This window comes from Crocodylus porosus, unplaced genomic scaffold (assembly GCF_001723895.1).
Source record: "Crocodylus porosus isolate Cpor-Errol unplaced genomic scaffold, CroPor_comp1, whole genome shotgun sequence".
In the NCBI taxonomy this organism is placed as follows: Eukaryota; Metazoa; Chordata; order Crocodylia; family Crocodylidae; genus Crocodylus; species Crocodylus porosus.
This window is the reverse complement of record NW_017728947.1, coordinates 103626213-103643860: the sequence shown is the minus strand read 5'-3', so window position 1 is coordinate 103643860 and position 17648 is coordinate 103626213. Positions and strand designations below refer to the sequence as shown.

Genomic DNA, 17648 nt, shown 5'->3' with positions numbered 1-17648 from the left:
CCCAGTACTCTTTCCTGCCATGGCAGGGGGTCGGACTAGATGATCTGCTCAGGTCCCTTCCGACCCTAGAAACTATGAAACTATGGAAGAACAGGATGTTTGTTCAGATGCTTGTGAAGACTTAGAGGGGACTTGGTGGCAACCTGTAAATCTATTAGGGACATATATCAGGGCTTGGGAGAGCATCTGTTCACCACGGCACCCCAGGGGAAGACAAGAAACAGTGGACACAAACTGATTGAAGAATGCTTCAGGTAGGACATAGGGAAAAACTTCTTCACAATTCAAGTGCCGAGGATCTGGAACAAACTCCCCCCAGAGGTGGTACAGTCACCTGCCCTGGTAGTCTTCAAGAAACATCTCGACTCCCACCTTGCTGGGGTCACCTGACGCTAGAATTCTTTCCTGCCCAAGCACAAGGGGGCTGGACCCCATGATCTTATAAGGTCTCTTCCAGCCCCTAATATCCATGAATCTGTAAACACTGTCCAAAGTGTATCCATGTTGAAACTAATACAAAGCACTGACATAAGACATTACAATGGCTCCTCTGAGTCAGTAATTACATTAGTAATATTTGGATTAACATAAACTATGTTATCCAGATTTGTTATTACGATCCATCAGCTCCATGAATCATATCATAGTGGCTCCATTAACAATCCAATAGGTGAGGTCGATGTTTCCCATTCTACATATCGTACGTCCAGTCCTTGCCTCAATGTTCTTTGGATGTATCATGGTACATAAGCACTTCCGAGGCATGCACATGTAGAATTAGTTTGAACTAAGGGAGAAGGACCTGGACATAGAGGAAACAAGATCAATCTAAATTTTCTTCTCTTGGGTGGTTTGAATCAGGTACATAATAAAAAGATGAATATTGTTTGCATTTGGTTTTGTGAGCAAAGCTAAGAAATTCTGATGGTATCAATATTGGGAACTCATAGTTTATTAATGACCAGAGAGTGACTGTGTAACAGTGACACCTCCTGATAGATAATATGACAACTATTGGGGTTGCGACTGTGGCTTGCCTGATAGCGCTGATAGGGCAGCAGCACGGTGCAGGGTTTCTTCTGACTCCCTTGCTGAGGTTCCCTGTACCTCCCTGCAGAAAGAAAGGGAATGAGAGGGAAGGGTTGGAGAGTGGGCAGAGCTGTAACTTTGCCCTTTCCCTTCTCACAAGCTGACCAGTGCAGTTTATGTGGCACAGAAAAGAAAGTAAATAGCTGTTCCAGCAGTCTAGGAGCAAGAGTACTCTGGGCAGTTAGTAAGAAATCAACCTATGCTTGGGGTCAGCAGGCTGGATCTGGCTCACAAACCCACAGGGTGTCAGTGGCAGGGGTGGAAAGAGGCTTTACCTACACCATGCCACAGCAGGTTGGTGGGGGCTTTGCCCACGCAGTGCCATGCCTAGGCTATGCAGAGCTTCCCCCAAGCCATGGCCATGTGGCAAAGAGAGGCAGTGGCAACAGCCAGGTCTTAGCATAAGCTCACTTCAGACCTGAGTTGGGTCCTTCCAGCCTGCCACAGCAAAAGGTTTGCTGACCACTAGTCTATACCTGTATCTTAATACTATTATAGGAGGGATTATTATTCTTATTTTCGTCATAAAGGCCTGTTTTTAGTTGTCCATAGCTTTTCCACACATAAATTATTGGGGCAGAAATGTTCTATGCTGTGTGTGAGAGAGATTGTTTAGTTTTAATTTTTGGATGTGGGGGAAAGGGAAAAGAAGAATGGACATTTCAGGCAAAAAACAATTCAGTCATTTGTAAGACTAAGAAGCTAGTGAAAAAATCCTGTTTTGCCCATGGTGAAAACATTCTGGTGCCATTTTTCTCTCTTTGAGAAGCTCCATTGACCCCAAGTTCTGGAGCTGGGACACAAATTTGGTATGCATTTGAGGTAACCTTTGTGTCAGGGATGTACCATGGTGCTCTGAACAGATTCAGACAGATTAAAAACCTCTAAAAATAATAGCTCCTTTATCCCAGCTGAGAACTTGGACGATTCTCCCCAAATGTAACCCACCTGAAGCTGAATACATCTTTCACAACAACTGCAAGTGCGGGTTGTAGCATGCCCCACTGGGTCTGGATGCTAAAACAGTCTTTCTTGTGTTCTCAATGGCTGCTAGCACCCAAGCAGTGGGGAGGGTGCTCCCTGATTTTGAATGCAAAGGGACCAAGTGCATCTGAGAGGGGGTGGGAGACGGATCTAATGAGAAGTTGGCTTGGACAGGGAGAAGTAGACTCACCCTAATAGAGCTGGGGACTGGCTGTGACTTGGAGCCAGGAAGACCAACAGAGGTATCATGGGGACACTGGGTGCTCCTGAGATTGCATATAGACTGTGATCAGATGAGGAGCTAGAAAAGGAAACTGGGACTCACTAGACAAAGAGATTGGGACTAGGGGTTGGGAACCACTGGGGCTGGGCAAGGAGGAGCAATTTATCTGACTAGGATATGAGTTACGTAGAGAGAATTTGGGAAATCTGGAAAAAGAGTCTACGTGGAATTGGGCAGAAGAAATCAAATGAAGAGTCCAGGGAAGGAGAGTGGAAGCCAATGGACACAAGTGAGTAGCATGGTGGATACAGGGTACTGTACCTCTCAGAGGCTCCGGCACGAGCCAGTTGGAACCAGTTACTGGACTGTGCAGAAGTTCATGTAATCTAAGGCAGATCTATCAGAACTGTGGCCTCTAAATAAAGCGCACCTCTATCAGACATCTTGACCCAATGCCCCGTTCCTGTTTAGGTCACTAAGTGTTACTTCTGCATTTAAGGCATTTAAAGGTAGATGCATAAGTGGCATTTAAGACCACTGATGTGTGTTTTAGATAGTTCTCACTGTGCAGCGTGTCTTGGCCTTCTGACCATGCTCAGAAGGAATCTGCTGTGGCCACTTAGGCTCTCTTGTGATGTTGTGCTCCCTGCAGAGGCACGTAACTCCCTGTAAGAATAGAAATACCTTGAGTAGCCAGAAGATAAGGGCACTCCCACCCTTCAGCCCATTAACCTCAGGGGTAGAGCACTTGTCCAGGAACTAGGAGAGCTGGGTTCTAGGCCACTCTCACTATGAGACTTCCCAGTTTCCAGTAAAAAGCATTAACTACCAGGTGATCAGATAGGCAGGTCTGAGAGCAGCCTTCACCCCTTCTTGTGAAGCTGGCCTGGAAAAAGAGCAAGCCAGAGATGTCCGTCTTGCTGAGCCACAGCCAGGCTACTACCCTTGGAATGGAGGGTGCCCTGGACACTGGTCCCTGATCCCTGTCCTTAGAAGCATTTCCTTAAACAAAAAGCATTGCCCACAGCTCCATGCCTGCTGCCTCCCAGACAAGAAGCAGTTTAGCCATGCTAATCAGCCATGTCCCTCAGTAGTTCTAACATGTCCTTCATGCCATGCAGCTGCAGCTGCTCTGCTTCCAGTTCAGAAGCTGGCATTCATGGACCTGTATAGCACGCCTGAGGACAGCTGTGGTGGGCATGTTACATTTCCAGGCTAGACATGGCCAGAGTGGTAACCTTATCATGAACTAGACATATGGGGAAAAAGCAAACTGAACAAGGACCAGATTACTTAGACTGTAGACTCTCCATTAGTGCAAGTTTTTAAGGTAAGACAAACATTTGTGTGGTGTGGTTTAGACGGGATATGTGAGATACATGAATGTGCACATAATCTAAAGATAGTTTTTGTGGAATCTGTTAATGACAATGAATGCATGGCTTTACTATATGTTCTCTATGCACTCCTTCCTTACCTGCCTGGCAGCACTTTTCCACACTGCTGGCTGGAGTCATTTTATTTCAGGATCCCCTTGGACACATATAACATGATGTTCCTTCCTTGAGCAGGGGGTTGAACTAAAAGACTTCTTGGGCACTGACAGATATGCAGGCCCCCAGTCTAACTCTCAGTGTTTTACATAAAGTGCCATGAGTTAGAGCACCTTTCCTCTGATCCCTCATTTGACAAGGGTTAATTTGTTACTGTAAAAGTACTGTGCAGCCATGCACGTGAGTCATGGCACAGCTGTAGAGTGCTTTCAAGGGGCCGATCACACAACAAATATGACTTATGTCTGTGCCCCTTGAGATTCCCTCCAGTCCTATTTTTGTATGAGTCTACATTTTAATCTGGTGGAAAATAGTACAAGAGCATGATCAGAAGCTCCAAGAACTTTTAGAAGCAGCAGGAGCTATTAGACTCAAAAGTTAAACAAGCAAAAATATCATTTTTATTGAATGGAAACGGCATACCTGAGAGAGAACCATTAACACAGCAGCGGTCACAGGTTGTTCATTGTTCTGTTAGTGATCAGGTGTCTTGGCTTTCCCCTTTAACAGATGCTGACAGATTCCCTCCCTGTCACGAGGAGAAGACCGTTCTCATTTGAAGCCAAGCTAGCTTTTGGGGTAGAAATGCTCCTAGTGCTTTGTTGCTGACATGTTTTAGTACACGGCAGAAGAAAAATAATAGATTTTTTATTTCTTGCTGATTGCAAGGTTTCTCTAAGCTTGTAGCACTTCCACACATTCTAACATTTTCAGTATTCATCAAAAATATTTATAGAATGCTCCAGCTTTAAATAATGCAGCCAAAGAGCAAGATAAAAAAATACTCTGGGTTGCCAGTTCAGCCCCTTTTCCCTTTCCCCCCTTTTGTTTTCTGTCAGAGGATGTAATAAATTGTATATAGTGGCTACAATAGAAGCTGTAGGTATGCAAAATTAAAAATTAAGTCAGTTTATTTAGGGGCCTAGTTTTAATTTTTACAAGTTTGAATATTTTGGCCTGGGTGCTTTACAACAAGCAGAAGCTATAAAAGAAAGAACACAGTCCTTATCGTATAGAGCCAAGATTGTGCACTGTAATATTTTCAAAACCATTATTCCTTCTACACATTAACTTTTGAATACAATCCATTTTTACCTCGCTGCACTGTGCTTAATAGCTGTAGTACAATCAAGTGTATTATAATTAGAAAGATCACCTGCTAGTACACCTGTTTGTGGACAGTATAATGTAATATAATTTTGTGTTAATTGCTTCTATTCTGGGGGGTTTTCTGCACCTGCTGCTTAACATTAGAACTGTATAAAGGTCTTAAGAAATTACAGTGGGAACTGCATGTAATTGTTCATCAGCTTACCCGTCGCATGTCTGAATAGATTTGGAATGCAGTAAAGAAACCATAGAGACACTGTTTTTACTTGTAAACAAGGCATTATACATTCTCATATACCAGATTTTGCATATAAATATGTTATATTTTATACATGAGTATGTTCCATTTAAAGAACTTCATCTTTAACTACCTATAATTAAAGTACAAAAGCAGGCAAGTAAAACTTTGAATACTTATCACATTAAAAAGATTTAATGTTTAAGGAAAAAAATTAGAAGTTCAGCTTTTAAATATTGGTATATAGATTTCTATGGAAAACCTCATCTTGGATAACAGAGTCCATTCACGTTTATGGTGCATTACTTAAATGCCTCAGCAGGGAGCAATTTCTTAAATTATGATCATGTTATAATTGTTAGATACTTGCATGATTTTAATTTTTTTTAAATGTATGGGATTGCCATACTAAGTTTGCATAACTAAGTAGACAAAGGTTAGGAAACAGGAAAGCTAACCTGGAACACAGATTCTGGATTCTGATTCTTTGGCCATATATATATGTGTATATATATATTTTGTGTGTGTGTATGTGTGTGTGTGTGTGTGTGTGTGTGTGTGTGTGTAGATATATATAGATATAGATATATATATGGGGGGGTGTACATATATGACCAAAGAATAAGAATAGATAGATAGATAGATGGATGTATGTATATGTGTATATGTATGTATGTATTTGTGTATATGTATGCATATATGTTTTAAACGATCACATACTGTTACATACATTCTGAAGTATGATAAATATAACACTTGTGAAACATGTTATGATTATGAACTTAAATTCAGCAAGCCTTGTAATGAAGAGTTCCAGTTCTCAGAGGAATGTTCTGCAGCACTGTTGCGCGTCCTGTATATGTCATGGTCCATTTAACAGGTATTAAGGCTTAAACTGTGGCTTACCCACAAGCAAGAAGCAGTACATTAATTGCACTGTTCCAAGAACAGACTGGAGTACCCATCTGCCAATAGTGTTTTCCCCTCTGGTCTGAGATGGAATTATGTGTCCCACCCTGTGAGCTCATGTCCAACCCTGTCATGTGAGGGAGAGCAAGAGGAACATAATGGCTGTGCACAGGCCACATCACCAACTGTGCTAAGACTTGGTCTATGCTGATCTGGTATAGGGGAGTGCCTGCCTACTCCCTTGACTGCAAAAGCTGGGCCATGACTTGGCCCTAGTAAGCTATCGTCTTTATTTCTAGTGAAACACAGCAGTGGAAACTACAGCATTCATGTAATGCGGTTGAATTAACCCTAATATGGAAAACATTATTTTTTCATATCCTGATTTTAGTGCTTTTAAGTTTGTTTTATGTTACTAAAAGTGACAGAGATTTCTATATCTGATTTTCTCTGAAACAAAACAGGAAAAAAGTCAGTGCTAGTAATGCGAAAGATCCAACAGGTTCTTTGTCTGGAAAGTAGCTGGCTTCTGAGCTGTTCGAGTACTATGCCTGGACCAGCAGATTTTGTAAGTGCTATCATTTTAAATTGAAGCAGTTGTGAACTCCACAGGAAGATATTGATCCCCTGGTAGGAGAATGCAGTTTCCATTGAAGTCAGCAGGTGCAGTCTCTCACTCCTTGGCTGACTTTGTTTTATAGCGAAGAGGAGGATTTCTTATATACCCTAAAGGAATCAGGCACTCAAATCCCACTGAAGTGGTGACTGTGCCTAATTCCCTTCAACACCTCTGAAAATCACAGTCTGAGCTATTAAGGGAAAAATCTAGATTGAACTCTTAAGACCCTTCAATTTAGATATTGTAATGTATGAAAATAGGCACCTAGCCAGGGGTGGTTCAAAGAAAATTGGGTTAGACACCTAGGCATACTCTGCAGTCAGTGGAGAGAAATCAGGCCCTTGCAAAGGGCAAGTCAGATTCCAGTGGCTGAGAAAGGAGCCAGCTGTGCTAGCAGATTAGAAATGCTCAACAAGGACATGTCTGAACATCATCTCCTTGCTGGAGACCAGGTGCCTAATCCCAGGCTGCACATCTTCATCCACTCAAGATTCAGTGTTGAGTCCTCTTCTGAGGGCAGGCTTCTAATGGAGCGGAGAGATGGCAACCATCTTTTACATAATAACTTACTGGTTAGCACTCTCAGCTAGCAAGTGAGAGGCCTAAGTTTTAGTCTTTTCCCAGTCTGAAGGGTTTCAAACCTGTATCTCCTGATTATAAGATAGCGTCCTAATCACCAGACCATGGACTAGTCTGGTTGGAACTTCCTCCAGCCCCTCTGTTGAAGGTGGGCTATTTTGCAGGCAACAACACAAGTCATGGGCAACAGGAGAGCAAACCAAAGGTAGTACAAACCCAGTGGTTTAGTAGGTAGGGCACTCAGGTGGGAGGGGGGAGTCATGCGTTCCACTTCCTGCTCCTGGATTGTTTGAGCATTTGATAGCGATAATACTGAGAGTAAGAACGGGCATCCAGGATTTCCCTGCCCCGCAGGACCACCAGGCTAGCATCAGGCTTCCTCTTGCTTGCTGTCTCTTGCCTAAGTCAATCCAAGGATTTAGGCGAAGCATGGGCACCACTCCACCTTCATTCTGGATCACAACAGAGCTTGAGGAGTGAGGCGCCTATCTGCACATGAGCACAACCCTGCACTTGGGCACTTTGCAGTCCTAACTCAGGTGCCTGAGCAGCTTTATGGATGGGGTGTCAGAGTCATTTCTGCCTGTATCTCAAATAGGTACCCAGTTGACCTATCTGGACTCTTGACCTAAGTGCCAGATCTTTAATAAGAGGCATTGAAAAGATTAAATGGTATGGATGAAAGGTGGCCAGAAGTTATTTTGAAGACATGCTGGGATGACTTGTCTCCGGTATCTGCTGATTGCTGGTTCTTCTCTTGAGCTATAAATTCTGAGAATATTATGGGTAAGATCTCCAAGCTGTTTCTAAGAGCAGTGAAAGGGTTAATAAACAGTAACCCAGAAAGTGTCTCTCTCTACAAGCTAGAAATAAAACAAGTGGAAAGTGACTTACCTTTAATCAACTTTCAAACAGAAATAAGCAAATGAAAATAGTGGAAAATCTGCTTGCTTGTTTTCTTTATCAGTTTTCTCTCTAGAACTATTCACTTCCTTAGGCTGGGAAGGAAAAGCCCACAAATGGCAACGTGGCTTTCTCAGGCTCCGCTCTGATTTACTGATGTACACAACCTGCGCACCTAGTCTCGTTATATACAGTACATGTAGGTAGTCATCCTGATTCCCAGGAGGAAATACTTTATCTGTACACTTGTCATTGATTTCAAGGAACTACCTTTATTTTCATCCCCAAGATACCTGTGTTCCACTCAAATTTGGTACCCTCTCATTGTGTGTGTGTGTGTGTGTGTGTGTGTGTGTGTGTGTTTGCACTGGAGTACTTATGAGATGGAGATCAGAAATTAGTTTGCACCAAAAAAATAAATTTCCAAGCATTTTAGATTCCCACAGGATAATTTTTTCTGTGTTTTTATTTTAGCTCTGCCTCATGTGGCGTAGCACATTGGGGGTTGGGAGGTTCAGCGATATGCCATGCAGTAGTTAGTAATAAATACAGTCCTTATCTTTGTTCTTGGGAGGCTTGTTTTGCCATCACAGAGAAAGCAATTTCATTTGAAATCTGGAACAATATGAAAAGGAAAAAAACATAGAGATGAAAAAACACAATACCACAGACTTATATGAACAGCAGATAGAATAGGAAAGAAAGAAAAAGTTCATAGGGCAGGTCTGTCCAGCTGGTAGCACATGAGCCATATGTGGCCCCCAAGAGATTCATTTGCAGCCTCCAGGCTCCCACATGGCACTGCTCTCCACATTGCTCCAGCTGCAGCAGCCAAGGTCTCCTGGCTCCCCCTCCCTCTTCCAGTTTCCTTTTCCTGCCCCTCCTAGGAGGTGGAGCAGGAAGCACAGTGCAGCATGTGGTGCCAGGGGAGCATGCATTGAAGCCACTGAGGGTGAGGCTGGGGCTCCCACTCACCCAGTGCAGCGAAGTAGAGGTAGATGCCCGCATGCATGGTGCTGCAGAGGGGTGCCTACGCAGCATGCAGTGGTGCCACCTGTGCAGGATAGAGCTCCCACTGTTGTCGCCTCTGGGGCATGTGGCCCTCAGCCACATAGAAGTTGGACAGCCCTGTCACAGGGAATAAGGCAGGGGTGGGCAAAATACCCACCAGGTGATTTCTTATGGCCCATGGGCGGGTGCCTACCAATTCCCTGTATCCAGCCTGGTCCCTGCCCCTGCCCCTGCCCCTGCTCCTGCTCTTGCTCCTGCTGTGCTCACATGAGGTTGAGCCCTGCTGATTCCCACGGGGGCAGCACATGCTGAGCTCTCACCCTCACATGCGGGATGGCCTTGACCCCACAGGTAGGGAAGCAGCAGTGGCGGGCAAGAGAACAACAGCAGCCGGTGAGCGGGAAGCGGTGGTGCATGGCGGCAGGCAGGAAGATAGGGAAATGGCGGCAGCGGGTGGGGGCAGGGTAAGTGGTGGCAGAGGTGACAGGTAGGCAGAAGGTGGAGTGGCAGCAGGTAGGTGGGGGTAGTAATGTCAGTGGGCAGGCGGGAGTGCGCGAAGTGGCAGCTGGGTGGGAGTTCAGGGCCTGCACCAATGCCTAGGAGCCAGGGCCAGTGAGGATCCAGGGCAGGGCAGCAGGAGTGCAGATCCTGGGCTAGTAGGGGCACAAGGACTTCCTGGCTCCATTGCGCTGGGCTCCACAGGGCTCGTATGTAGTTCCTGAGTTCTCCACCTGAGCTGCATGCCTCCGGAGGGAGCCCCATATGCTGAAGCAGGCAGCCCAGCCCCGTTCACTGCCAGTTACAGGTCATGGGGAATGGTGGGGAGCTCTGCACTATGGAGCTGGGTTGGCTTCGCCCCCTCCCTGCCGGCCCGGCCAAGCCCCATGATCTGCACCGCCAGCTTCATTGTGCTGGGGCTCCCCCCAGTGGGCCAGGCACACGAGCCCCATGCGATGGAGCCGGCGGCCCAGCCACACGCAGTCTTGGGGCTCACCAGGACTGTGTATCACTGAGGGGCTTCACTTGCTGCGGGCTGTAAGCACTCCAAGGGCTTGCTGCCTGCTGTTGGTGCTGGTGGCAGGAGCTGTGTGCAATGGGGGGAGGGTGTTTGTAGGGGCAGGGGCCCATCACATACCTCACCCCACCCCCCTCACAACCATACACATGCACACCCCACAAGCACACCCACAACCCTATGCACACCCTACACCCACACACACCCCAGCCACCCTTCCCCACCACACACACCCATACCCCCCAGACTCTATACATGCACACACATACCCACATGCTTTCCCACCCCATATACACCCACACCAACACATCATGTTGTTCCCTGTTAACCTCAGTTTTAACTTTGTAATTTCCTGTATCTGTGAGCAGCATTGGAAGGTGCATGGGCAACATGTAGCCCACTAACTGTGGGTTAGAGATAAATGATTAGATCAAAAATAGAAAGCAGGAAAACATAGGGTATAGATCATATTGTGAAGCAAAATATCTTCCTCTCTCAATGAACCAAATTACCTTTTTCAGACACCAGTGAGACAAATGCATAGTTGGGCAACTGAAACCGTATGACATTATGTAGGCAATTTAATATTATACAGAAGATAACGTAATGTAATGCAAAGCCTCCAAAGTCAGCCAGTTAAATTTTGGGTGGGGGGAAGATGGCTGAGTTAGAACATTAATAGGTTTTAAATTGCCAGTGGGAGAAAAGAGTAAAATAAACTGCTTTGAAAATCATTTTGTGTCTTCTGTTCTTAAATAGGGTTTATTTCAAGATGCACATTAAAATGGAGATAGCAAAGAAATAATAAACAACATGAACGTGCGGCTGTGTCCTGCCGAAATTTGCATTGCCCCATTGACTTCAGTGGCAAGTTTTGCAAACATACGAATAGCAGGTGATGACCCAAATCAATGCAACTCTTGGGTATAAAGCAGGGGTGGGTTTACATACAGGCCACCAATCACCTGGGCAGCCTCGGTGTGTGGCACATGGCAGATCAGGGAGGGGATAGGCAGCACATGGAATAGAAAGCAGAGCAGCAGATTAGACAGGGAGTAAAGGGCAGGAAGCAGAGAGCAGAGTGATAGATCAGACAGGGGAAGGGGATCAGAGTGACAATTTGTGGCACATCTACCAAAAACATTGTTCCCCCCACAAAAAAGGAACAAGATTGGCAGATCCAGTGCAAATGACATTTAGAAGTATTTTTAAGTTTGAGAATAATGGACTGGTTTGGTTTATTGGGCTCTGAAGAAAATGCATATTGATTAAGTAGAAACGCAATGCAAGTAAATAATTTGCAGTGCAAGCACAGATTGATATCAATTACAGTGGCAAGAAACTGAATCTCTCATTTTTTCCTGTTGTTGTGCCAGAAATTTTCTACTTTAAAGAAAAGATGCATGGTAGGAGAACTCCAGTGATTTCCACAGCTGCAGCTATGTCAAGTGTTAAAGAGGAAGAGACTACTTTGTAAATAAGTCAGAAAATGTTAATAAAGGTCAAATTGACTAGATAATGACTAATGCTGTCACCATCTAAATACAGATCTACACCAGTTGTGTTACTCAAAAGAGATAATATACTTCAGAAACAAATTAAAAGGGTAGGCAGTGTATTCTACTCAACTGATTCTCTTTTTTTCCCACTTCTGTTTTGGATGAAACACATGTGTTAGAATTGGTACTAAAATCAAGTTGTGTAAAACAGGTTAGGAAACGGGGAGCAGAAGATGAGACCGAGAACAGAGCTACCAGCAATAATAATATTGTTATACATGTCTATAATATTCTAACTTTTTACGGTGTCTGGATATTAACAAGTCATATTTTCTGCCCTAAAGATTTTAGATGCTAAATTGCCATGTCTTCATTTATTTAAATTTCTTTAAGTTTCTACTAACAATAATCAAGAAATCCCAGGTTGTGCACATCTTTATAGTTATTAAAAAAAAGAATTCCTCCAAAAATAAATAAGTGAAGAAAAAGTATCACTCTATTTTTAAGAAAAAGGTAAGAAAATCGAATATCTCCACTTCATTGATTACAAAAACCAAATGCCCCTTCACCCTGTTAAACATAAGATATACAGAAAATGGGTTAGAAAAAGGAAATTCAAGGATTTAAGTAAGGGTGAATTAAAACCAAGGTGTTATTCCATAGTGAATAAATCCCTTATGTTACAATTTTGTTCAACGTACTGGGGAAGGATTGAAAAAAGTTAACAGCACTTTGGGTAGAGGTCAGTGATAGAAACCAAGCTGAATAACTGTGGTCAGCATGGTTGCAAAATATCTTGCACTTCTCTTAGGACTTAAATGGCTGCCTGCGATGGCTTCTGAAAGAACCTTCTTTGTTTTTGATCAGTGATTCATCTGCAGAGTTGCTTTTAGCACCATGTGTTATTGCGTGTTAGTACTAAGAAAATATATTGCTTTTTAATGCCAAAAAATATAGTAAAGTGTGTCATCATCACAGCAGAAAGAACACTGATATCACATTAGCATAAAAAATACCATTCCGACTTTTGAAAAGTGGTTGCTGGGAGTAGCTTGATGAAAACTGGGTCTCCTTTACTTTTATAATGAGATTAGAATGATTAAGCCAGCCCGGTGGGCCCAGTGTGTAAATCCTGCTGCTTTCAAAAGCCGTGTTTCCATTGTATTGTCTGTGGATCTTTCATTGCAATTGAGATGAGTGGCAGTATGCCTGATGAGGGAGCTTATTCCTCTGAGCAGCTTCCCAATAGAGAAAGAAGAAGAGAGCAGGGAGTGGGAGGAGTCTGAAGAAGGCATTTAAACTTGTGGCAGGTGCGTCAAGTCTGTGGATCATTATCAGGACTGGACGGCTCCTTTATTGACAAAGTGCAGGCAGGCTGGACCCAATGATTTTATAAGGTCCCTTCCAGCCCCTAACATATATGAATCTATAAACCTGGCACTAATGGCCACCATAATAAGATACAAATGCTAAGGGTAATGTCTGCACAAACAAGGTCAGTAGAAACGGTAGATTCTAACTCAGTTCAACTGAGAAAGGAGGTCAAGTTCTTCAGCAACCGAGGGGGTGAAAGAGGAGAAGCCCATTAGTCCATTTTCTTGCTGCTTCCCTGCTGGTCACTTTTCCTTTGGCCAAGGAGTATACAAAAAGAATTATGAAAGTACAGTGATGAGTATGAAAGTGATAGAGTCCTTATGTAGCACCCTTCATCCCAGGCTCGTGGAAAAGGTACTTGACAAAGGTGAATAAGTGTCATTACCTGCCTTTTACAAATGCAGAAACCGAGGTAGAGAGCGGTAACTAGCCCATCTTCATACAGCAGTGGTGCTCACCCTGTGGGCCCCTGGGCTGGATCCAGCCTGCAGAGCTGTGTTATCCGACTTGTGGGGCTCCCCACCAGTTCAGGACTTTGGCTGTGCAGACGTGGTGGCAGCTAATTCCTGTGGTTATGGGAGACAGGCAGTTAATGCTGCTACTGTTCCCCCACTACTGGATTTCCAGACCAGCTGGAAGCTCTTTGGGCCATATTACATGGTTTGCCGGTTCAGGTAGATACATGGGATCGATCCAGATCTGGATCCAGTGCACAAGTTCTGTCCTTAGGGTTGGTCCACAACTTGATCCAGTGCACAGGGCCAGCCCTGCATGCAGGATGGGGCCTATGTACCAGCTCCACTACCAGATCCAGCCGCAGACTGATCACATGCACTGGATCCAGCCCATGGACTGGCCCCACGCTACAGGGAAGAGTTGGTTGAGTACCACTGTTGTACAACAAGACAGTGGCAGAGCAAGAAAAAGAACCCAGCTTGCCAAATCCCAGTTCTGCTTTCATAAAGAAAGAAGATTGTTCTCTTGATTTTAGCAACTAGCTGAACAGAACAATTAATATTCATTTTCCAACCAAAATAATTAGAAGTGTTTTAGGAGATTGAAGGAATAATTATGCATGGCTTTATTCCTGCTGTGGGACACGATTTACCTTGGATTAACTGGAAGATTTAGTTAACTAGAGATTGGATAAGCAGGGTTATACTCACTAAGATTATATTGAGGCTAATAATTCTTCAGTATTCAGGGCTTGATCCAGAGCTTCAGTGAGCCTTGGGTCAGGCTCTAATGCGTTTGAGAAGTCACTTGTAATTACATGAAATGCAAGTTGCAGTTGCAGTATGAATATTTTCTTGGAGGAACCCTGTGAGTGGATTATGGACTTATCTTTTATTTTAAAAATGTCTAAATGAAGTAACTAAAGAAGTAGAGGATTAACAAATAAAAAGTCTATGACACAGCAAGTGGTCTATCTGAAGACTGTATAATCTAAAATATTCTCAGCTAGATCCACTGTAATAAATGTAGCTGGGAGGTTGAATTACTTCAGATATACACAGGCCTAGGGTTCAAGGCTAAAGGGTCAGGCTGAACAGAGTAGGGTCCCATCCAGCCATTCCATTCTCATACCCGTCCAGTGTATGAATAAAGGAAGCCGATAGCGGATGGACCTAATCTTCTTAAACTACTAAAGTGTAGCATACAAATACCCAGGGAGCTTTGTTGTTTGTGGCTTTCTCTGGAATGGAGCCTAATTCAAGGCTTGCTGGCAACTGAAAAATCATTCATTGATGTTAGTGGGACTAGCACTGGGCCCCAGTTCTAAAGAGGAACGAACCCACTTTAAAAGGGGGCTAGTATTTCCACATATAGGTAATAAAATGGGTTTCATATTATCATAGAATAATATGAAACCCAAAGATATCAAGTCTGAACCTCAGTCTCAGGCAGGATCTTCACTGTTTGAATCATCCCACGTATGTTTGCCTAATGCTGGAGATTCAGTGGCATCTAGGTAAATCTGTTCCAGTACTTAACTACTGTCATAGTAATTTAATCCTTAAATCAAACCTAAATCTCCCTTCCTACTGTTTCAACCGTGACTAGGCTTCTGTCCTCTGTGGACACACACACAAAAAAAGAAACCATGCCTCTTTTTGTATTTGATGACTGATATCAAATCCCCTCTGTCTTCTCTAGGCTAAACAATTTAGACTTTTACAAACTTTGTCATATTTTCAAGACTTCTAATCACGTTTTTTCCTTTCCTTTGGAGTCTCTCCAATTTGTCCTTTTTTTCATAAAGCGTGGTGCCCACAGTACTGAGGGTCCATTCCCATAACTTGCAATACAGCATCCCTGTTCTCCCCTCTTAGTCTTTTCTGCAAGACTTAAACTATTGATTCATATTTAGCTTGTGATCCCCCAGATCCCTTCTGCAATACTGCAAACGAAACAGTTGTTATCCGTTTTGTATTTGTGCAATTGCTTATTCTAGCCAAAGGGCTTCGGTGGACAACACAAGCAGAAAGATGACATAAGTCCTTGTACCGGTGTAATATACCTGGATCCAGTGTCTTCTCCTGGGGAGCAAAAACTCAGAATTAAAGCTATACTGGTGAAGGTGTCCTCTGTCTGCTTCCATACTGGAGGAGCTGTGTACCCAATCAGTGTAAATTTTACACATGTAAATGTGTCTGCCCAGGTGCTAAGTGTAGTACTTTGCACTCATCCTGTATAAATGTTAACCTCTTTATATTTCAGATAATTTTTCTGTTTTATCAAGGTCGTTTTGAATCCTAATCCTGTCCTCTAAAATGTCTGCTACCTCACCCAGATTGGCAGCACCCACTAATTTAAAAAGTGTAGACTTAATTTCAACCTATGGGACATTAATGAAGATACTGAGCAGCAGCAGACCGAGGACTAGTCCCTAGAAAACCCCATTTGATAATTTCTCCCAACTTGAGACTGAGCCAGCATGACTTCTCTTAATTGCGCGACCTGTTATTCACGTGCTTCCATACTTAGGAAAATGTTGTGGGAGACCATGTCAGAAGCTTAACTAAAGCTGCAGTGTATTATGTCCTTTGCTTCCCTCTATCCTATCACCTTGCACCTGGGGACCCTTAAAATTCATTGATAAAAATAAGTATTTGTCTTACAGGTTTGCTTAGAGACATCTAAGGAGGATCAGGATTCCATTTTTACTCATTAAATGACTTTTTCCCAAAAAAATATGAGGCTTGTTTGTTTTTTCCCCCAGGTCTGGAGTCGGTGTGACAGGTTCTAAGCAGACCATGTTCTATGCAGAGGTAACAGATCAGATGAAAACTGGAGAAGGGGGTGGCCAGCCTGAAGAAGGAGAGCTGATTGAAGTGATAGAAATACCATTACAGGACTCCATGAAATTTGCTTTCAATGAAAATTTCCCTAAGACAATGGGTGTGATCTTCAGCTTCATGTGGTTTCAAAACCACAGAGCCCAAGAGCAGCTAGAAAAATGAAAAGCAAGTCCTATGATTTATAACCTTGACAAATGCCTTCCCGGATGTTCTGTGGATTAATATGAGATATGCGTAGTAGAAATGTTGTTGTTGGAGCAGGAACTGTTGACAAACATAAGGCGCGCTCACAGAGAGAATCTGTCTGGAATTGTAAATGAAGCAAGCAGAGTGAAATCCTGCTCCACTGAAATCAATGGCAAAACTCCCACTGACTTCAGCAGGGTCAGGATTTCACTTTAGGTGACAGGTTTTGGTTCCCTGTATAAATCTTGAGTAAATATGTTTGAACAAAGGACTTCTAGTTTAGTGACAATCCTGTACCAATCCTGATCTCCCAGAGTGCATTAGTGTAGCTGTCGCCCTCACTCACCAGGGGAGCCTGGAGTACTGGCAGCTGCTTTACTGTAATATTTGCTGCTGTCCCTCTAAAGGTTTCTGGCCAGTAGACTTGGGAAGTCAGAGACATACTTGCCTCATTCCTAACCCTCTGTGCTCATCCTCACAGAGAGCTGCTCCATGGTACATAGGTCCAATAGGGCACATATTTCTTAGCATGCAGAAATTTCATCCCATGGGCTTGTGCGCAGACATTTGCAGACAACCCTCATGATGTGCTTTCTGAGAATGTACCAACCAAAAGGTTCATTGTAATGTATTCTGTAATGCTGTGCACCAATGATGATAACAGGTATGAATTAAAGGTCTTAAAACATGTGCACTGACACTGGAACAAATGCCTCCTTGTTTGCTTGAATGATAATTGATTCCTTCGGGTCAAATGTTGTTCTCTTTTGTAACGTGACCTAGTGGAGGTTGCACTGGATGGGGACCCTGGAGACGGTTCTTATTCTTTCGTTGGTCTCCGGGGTGAGTTTGTGTGAGTAACTTCACTTAAACGTGTCTCAGGTCTTTATCTGTGGAATGGAGTTATTAATACTGACTCACTTTGGTAAAGGAGATCTATTCATAGTTTCATGGCTGGTCGGGTTGGAAGGGACCTAAGCAGACCATCAAGTCCAACCCCCTGCCATGGCAGGAAAGAGTACTGGGGTCAAACGACCCCAGCAAGGTGATTGTC

General features: G+C 43.6%; 1 protein-coding gene across 1 annotated transcript in view; it reads left to right on the top strand.

The window, feature by feature from the left end:
- Positions 1-17292, top strand: part of NUDT14 (nudix hydrolase 14) — a 50153-nt gene extending 32861 nt beyond the window's left edge. The window contains exon 5 of the mRNA XM_019550817.1: positions 16330-17292. Within this exon, the coding sequence (XP_019406362.1) occupies positions 16330-16570 (241 nt within the window). The 3' untranslated portion in view covers positions 16571-17292. The remainder of the gene's footprint in view (positions 1-16329) is intronic.
- The last annotated feature ends 356 nt before the right edge of the window (positions 17293-17648 follow it).